Source organism: Neovison vison, chromosome 6, assembly GCF_020171115.1.
Source record: "Neovison vison isolate M4711 chromosome 6, ASM_NN_V1, whole genome shotgun sequence".
NCBI classification, from domain to species: Eukaryota; Metazoa; Chordata; class Mammalia; order Carnivora; family Mustelidae; genus Neogale; species Neogale vison.
Genome location: NC_058096.1, coordinates 204072940 through 204080000, shown reverse-complemented (window position 1 = coordinate 204080000; position 7061 = coordinate 204072940). Strand labels below are relative to the sequence as shown.

The 7061-nt window shown below is 43.8% G+C and overlaps 1 protein-coding gene across 6 annotated transcripts in view; it reads left to right on the top strand.

Moving 5' to 3' along the window:
• DOCK3 (dedicator of cytokinesis 3) overlaps window positions 1-7061 on the top strand; it is a 585500-nt gene that overhangs the window by 488785 nt on the left and 89654 nt on the right. For all 6 annotated transcript variants that reach the window (XM_044253490.1, XM_044253491.1, XM_044253489.1 and 3 more), the window contains 5 exons: window positions 1040-1164; window positions 2802-2964; window positions 3507-3613; window positions 4190-4361; window positions 4724-4821. In XM_044253490.1, the coding sequence (XP_044109425.1) occupies window positions 1040-1164; window positions 2802-2964; window positions 3507-3613; window positions 4190-4361; window positions 4724-4821 (665 nt within the window). The remainder of the gene's footprint in view (window positions 1-1039; window positions 1165-2801; window positions 2965-3506; window positions 3614-4189; window positions 4362-4723; window positions 4822-7061) is intronic.

Genomic DNA, 7061 nt, shown 5'->3' with positions numbered 1-7061 from the left:
TTTGCAAGTTAATCATTCCATCACCTCTCAATTGAATTCTTCAGGCTGCTAACACATCTTCACTTTGGTCTTAAGTGTTTTCCTTTGCCACTTTCCTTGGAAGATTTTTTTTCCCCAGAGACTTAACTATTTTTTTTTTCCTGAAGGTCAAAATCCCTTCTTTAGAATGTATGGATAAAACTGGCCATGTTACAAAATTAGAGCAGTCCCAATGAGCTCCCCTTATACATGAATAGACAACCCCACTCCCTTAAAAATGGCAGATGTGGTCATTCCTTAGGTCATTTTAGCTTGCAGTTTGAGCTTCTTCAGCCCAATCTCAAGCAGCCGTTATTGGTAAAGTGGGCGAGAGTCAGAGCCCAGGGAAGCACAACAGATTGTCCCCTCAACCCCATGCTTTAGCCCCTGTGATTCTGAAGAGTCATCTGTTCCCAGAGCACATGCCATACAAAGAAGAAAAAAATGACAGTCCTGTGACCTCCATCTGGCACTCCAGGAAGGGATGCGATTTGGAGCTAAGCCTCCAGAAAGAAAAAGTAGTGTATCCTCTATAAAGACTCAGAAGGGTTAAGAGTTGAAAAAAGAAAACCTATGAAAGAAAAGGAAATTACTTTTTTTTTTTTTTTTTTTTGGAGGGAAAGGAGAAGGGATTAGTTAAGGCATAGACATGATAAAACTGTTATTCTTGTTGATTTTAAAATCTTTCCCCTTTGGAAGGCTCAGATTTCAGCTATTCTCCTGGAGGGTAGAGAGACTGAGTAGTCACCTATGATATGAGAGAAGATTTTCTGCCCCACATTTTCCCACCCTGGACAAGGTGTGGTGAACAGCTTTAGAATTCAGACTTAGAGGACACATGACTAACCAACCTAGTACCGCTGCACTGATATGGGTAGATGTCCACCATTATTAACCAAGCTTGCAATGCCCTGAGCACCCACCTGAACCCTGGAGGACCCAAATGCTAGCCTGGTCCTCTATACAAATGGGGCCGTGTGGCTTCTGTGGTCATGAAGACATGGCATTTCTTTCCCCATAGGCGATATCCGCAATGACCTGTACCTAACCTTGGAGAAGGGGGATTTCGAGAGAGGGGGAAAGAGTGTACAAAAGAATATTGAAGTGACCATGTATGTGCTTTACGCAGATGGAGAAATACTGAAGGTAAGATTTGCCAGTCAGTTTGGAATGAAGGCTAATCCTGAAATAATTTTTGTGACTCTATGGAATTTATCCAGAGATCCATTCTCCTCAGGCAGACCTCCCTCAAATGACTGCATGTACATTCTTCTCTGCAGAGAAGAAACCCTGCAGTATGCTTTGATAATGACTTCCAGTGTCATACAGCCTGTTTAGAAATGCTTCCTAGTGTCTGACCTCAATCCTTCCTGCTCCAATTTAGACCTATTCCCTCTAGTTCTGTCCTACATGTTACTTTTTCTGCCATTCTGTCTAGCATCAAGCTGCCTACTTTTGGTAACTGTTACTAGGTCCCACTCTTTTTGTTCCTTAAGCTAATAAAGCTGCACTTTCTCTTTGGTCGAGGGTGGGACTTAGGCACTTACTTGCTGGTACCAAGTTATGTGACAAGGAACAGCAGAGTCAGGCTCTAAAAGATTATTTCCAGCCAATGCCAGTATAAAGCTGGAAGCATGTCTTCTGTCACTCCTCATTCAAAGTGAAGAACTGGAGTGCTGTTTTTCCACCATCAGTATGTCAGTTTTCCCCAGTCATGACATGATGAAGTCCCTGGCAAATAACAAGGCCTCATTTGCATAGCACCTGATAGAAGGCAAATCATTCTTTTACAGACCTTGCTCCTGTATGTTGACAATAGCCTTGTGAGGCAGGCAGAACAGGAATGATCATCCACATTTTATGGAAGGAAGAAAGTAAAATTAATCAAAACCATCTCCTAAAGCTAGAAGGAAATAGAGGAGAATGTTTATTTGGTGGTAGAAACATTGATTTGTATTACATTTTTAAAAACTCACCTCAAGAAAATAAATTAACTTTAAGAAGAAGGAGGGTGGCACCTGGATGGCTCAATTGGAAGAACATGTGACTGTTGATCTCACGGTCTTGAGTTGGAGGCGCACATTGAGTGTAGACATTTTACTAAAAAAAATAAATAATTTTAAAAACCTACCCCAAGGACTAAGGCATGTCCATTGTTTGCACGGATAACACCAAGGTCAGCAGAGCTGTCAGCTACTGACAGCTCCCTTGTACAGATAGGGAGCTGCTCCTGCTTCAATTACCTGCAACTTCCTGTCTTCCGGGAAGATGGGACTACAACTTCATGGCAATATTTGGAAATGGGGTCAAGGTAAATCTGGTTCTTCCTTATCTAGGACAGTCAGCCAAGGGCAACCTTGGAAGGAAGGTTAGAAAGCAAGCTCTCTCCAGTTTATAAATTAATTAATTTTCTGATCAGGTAGTGTCATGTACAGTTAACTTCTCCAATGGAGTTCACTCTTTCCTTTCTGAATGAGGATGAAGAGCTTATCTTGGTGGTTCAGATACACTGTTCAGTTTCCCTCTAGTTTATTGAGCAGTGTGTGTGGTTCCTTCTGCCCCAAGGAAAAGAAGGAGCATTGTGCCCTTCTATGGATTCTTTATGCCATCTACACAGTTGTCTCCAAAAGTTTTGAATTTTAGTCAAATGAATTTTCTCATCTTGTAGATTTGGTCTGGTGGGAAAATAGGACCCACACAAAGGAGAAAATATCCTAGTGCCGCAGAGAAGTCCGGGGGCTTCCTCCGGGAAGATGACACTTTATTATGCTTCTCTCTTTCAGGATTGCATAAGCTTGGGTTCAGGAGAGCCAAACAGGAGCTCCTACCACTCCTTTGTCCTCTACCACAGTAATAGTCCTCGGTGGGGAGAGATTATCAAATTGCCCATCCCCATCGACCGGTTCCGGGGCTCCCACCTACGCTTCGAGTTCAGACATTGTTCCAGTGAGTGAGAATTCTCTCCACATTCCTTGGAGGATATGAACGTCCTATTGTCTCAGAAGTCTTTCCTCAGAAAGAGAACTCAGGAGGTTCTTGTTATTGGGGCAAGAAAAATGAGGAGTTCTGAATCAGTGGGTACTCAAGGATGGGATGTCATTAGATGCTGTTCTTTAGACAGTGACTCAAACCATGAGGTCTGGTGCTGGCCCTTCCTAGGGTCTGACCCAGACATCAGATAATTACCAGCGTCATTCCCCTTTGGGTGTTTCCTTTCTGCGTATTAAGCTGCTTCTTAAAGAGCCTCTGGTTTATCAAGACCAGCAGTTTAGTTCCTATTTGAGTCTAGGTAGCCCGTGTACCTTGGGATATAAATGGAAACCTGGTCCAGTACATTTCTCATCATTCCTGCTGTCAGGCAACTACCTAATTAATGAAAGCAAGGGACAAAGAACTAAAGAATGTAGGTGATAAGCACAAGGGGGATTTCTGTTAAAAAGCAAAGTGGGGGGGGGGCAAAAACAACTAACACTTAGCTCTGGTTGCAGCAAAGGACAAAGGGGAAAAGAAACTCTTTGGCTTTGCATTCTCACCCCTGATGCGGGATGATGGCACCACACTCTCAGATGACATCCATGAGCTCTACGTGTACAAGGTATGGAACCTGTCTGTCTCTCACCTAAACCCTCACACCCCTGAGACCACTCTCACACATGGTTCTCAGTCAGGTGGTTTTCAGTGGACAGGCCGAAGGATCCAGGATAGCGCACTGGCGGCTGACAGCAGGATAGCTGTGGGTAGGCTTTTGTCTTCTACCGATAGTAGCCTTCCTCTCACAAGTGACGCCAGCAGGCCCTTTGCTCCCCAACTCCCACTTCACAAGTAATGGATGTCTGTTGCCAACTCCTCTGTGCTGTTGTGGCTTGGCTAGTACATTCAGACACCTGCCATTTGAGATCACGGTTCTGTCAGCTGTCACAGTGCCGCTGCCCCCCAGAGCTGTCTGCACACCAGGCGGAGGCCACCTGCCCCAACATGTTCTCTTTAAAAGGCATGTGAGCCATGCTAGGGAGTTTCCAGTCAGAAAGTAGTCTTCTAAGAGAACCTGAGGTCCAAGACCTTGCCTCAGGAAGATGAGAGCAAACATCAACATCAAAGAATCTCCTGCGGCCTGCTTTTTACACGTGGCGTGGTTCAGGAAACACTCTGTATTCTCTACCTTTGCCTACAGTGCGATGAGAATAGCACATTTAACAACCATGCTCTGTACCTGGGCTTGCCCTGCTGCAAAGAGGACTACAATGGCTGCCCCAACATCCCCTCCAGCCTCATCTTCCAGCGCAGCACCAAAGAGTCTTTCTTCATCTCCACACAGCTCTCCTCCACCAAACTCACCCAGAATGGTAGGCAAGAGGGTCTGCAGGGGGCTGCCCTCCCTGTCCTCAGTGGCTGGTTTCATGTTGCTGATGCATGCTAAGGGAGACAGGAATTAGTTGCTTTTTCATGCCACAATGAGGGCAATTTCACCTGAAATTGGAGCAACCACTTGGCACTAGCAGCCTGGAAGGTTTGCCATGGTTTCAGCAGCTCCAGAGTATGCCTCCGGATTTCACAGATGTGTCCTTGGTCTTGTGGGCACTAAAAAGGCTGTTGGAATGCTTGTGGCTATTTCTCTTCCTCCAGTTTCCACTGGGCAGGGAGGGTCTGGGCTTTGCTTGTCCTTGGCATAGCCAGTGTTCACCATCTTTTGCACTTGCTTCTTTAGTGGACCTCCTGGCTCTCCTGAAATGGAAGGCTTTTCCAGACCGGATCATGGACATCCTAGGGCGGCTGCGGCATGTCAGTGGGGAAGAAATTGTTAAGGTATGGCTTCTAGAAATTCATACTTGCTGCCTGACCAAGAATCTGGGCAGAAGTCCTTACATCTCCTTGATTTCTACTGGTACCCCACTAAGACCATGTCTTGAAATACAACTAGAGTAGAAATAATGTTGTTCTTTTTCTCTCTCTCTCTCTTTTTTTTTCCTTAGAATTTTATTTATTTGACAGAGGGAGACACACAATGAGAGAGGGAACACAAGCAGTGGGAGTAGGAGAGGAAGAAGCAGGCTTCCCACTGAGCAGGGAGCCCCATGTGGGGCCCAATCCCAGGGCCCCAGGATCATGACCTGAGCCGAAGGCAGACACTTAACTACTGAGCCACCCAGGCACCCCTGTTAGCTTCTCCTTTTAAAGGAGGTATCACATCTGGCTTCTTACCTTTTTGAAACTATATTTAAGTCATAAACCCTATTTTCTGATTGTTTTTCTTCCTAGGAAAAACAACAATAATGAGAGGGCAGTGGTCAAGGCATCTGTCTCAGAAACACACCCAGTGCTTTGTGCTGCCTCCTCTCCCTTCCTTAGATCTCTTTCTCAATTTCCTTATTTGTAACCCTTTAACCACAAATCTAGCCTGAGGCTTTTCTGGGATTATCTAGAAGAATTCTAAAGACTCTCCATTAACTTAGAGCTGCTGCTTTTGCCCCGTGTCTCACTTAAGAGTCCATACTAAGGACCCTTCCCCACTCCCTGTCTGACGAGATCGGGTGCGTTCAGGGTGGTATGGCCGTAGACCCCACTCCCTGTCTGAACTGCTTTCTCTAGGTACCTTTGTGACATTTCCCATCTAATGGCCTGAGCAGACTGATAAAAACACTACCAGTCCCCCGTTGTCTTCCACAGGGCTTCTCTGCATTGTGTGGAGTGTTTGCCCACCTGGTTTTAACTCAAGAAAAACTGCAGGTACTCCCTATTGGTGTAAGCCCCCCAGGTGGATTCTGCACAGTGGACTGAACTCTGCTGAGGACAGTGGACTTGCCTTTATGATCAGCAGGAGCAGTGGACTGTAGGATAGAGACTAAATTTCAAGAACGCAGCTGTCCTTCAGTGAGCTTTCTTAGTTCTGTCATCATAAAACCAAATCAATGAGCACAGATAACCCTGTAGTTTCATTTTTCAGCACCATTGACTCAGTAACATACACGGTGTCTTTGAACAAGAAACAGTTTTTGAAGTCGGTATACCTCTATGTATTTTCATGAAGTCAGTCTGAATTTTCTTTTCATCAATTGATCCTTTTAAAAAGAACTCTTAAGCTAATACTAGTTTTGTTTTGCTTTGCTTTTTTTAAATTTAATTTTATTTTTTCAGTGTTCCAAAATTCATTGTTTATGCACCATACCCAGTGCTCCATGCTTTGCTTTGTTTTGTTTAGGTAGGAGGCAGGGAGAAAGAGAATCTTCAGCAGACTCCACGCCCAGCACAGCCTGACATGGGCTCAATCTCAGGACCCTGAGATCGAGACCCTCAGACCATGATCCTGAAATTATGACCTGAGCTGAAATTAAGAGTTGAGCCCTGAACCAACTGAGCCACCCAGGCACCCCTGCTAATACTAGTTTTTGAAACTGAAGATCAGTTTATTCTCAGGGCATTTATTTCTTCTAAATGTATTTAAAAATATCAATTAGTAAACAGGAAGGTATTTTTAAAATCTGTAATCTCTTTCATTCTGAGTTGTATTCCAGATGAGAAAATATCCTATCAACATATCTGGTTTTGGTATCAATAATTTATCTCAAGCCACCAGAGGAGAGTGTGAAAAGAATCTGCTAGAATTAAATTTTTTTTTACTTTTTATTAGAATATTTCAAACATACACAGAAGTAAGATAGTGGAAAGAACCCTATCACCTAGCACCAATAATCTTCAGCCTTTGACCAGTACCGCCCATCAACACTCCCATCCACACCTGCAACTTCAGACATTGCTAGGAAATAAACTGTAAACTTTGTATCATTCCGTTGCCTTTTGACCAACAGAATGTTAGATTTGATTTTTAAAGACTGCTGGTATCCATGAGCGTTTATCATCTTCTCCCTTAGATTTTGCATCTTTTTCTGAAAATAAATAAATTGGAAAAATATATATATAAATCTGAAAGCATCTTAGAAACAAAAAACAAAAACAAAATGGTACTTCCAGATCTTTTACCCTCCCTGATAGCAGCTTCCTCTCTTCTCCCAGCATACTGATTTCTAGACCAAAACATGGTTTCTGTA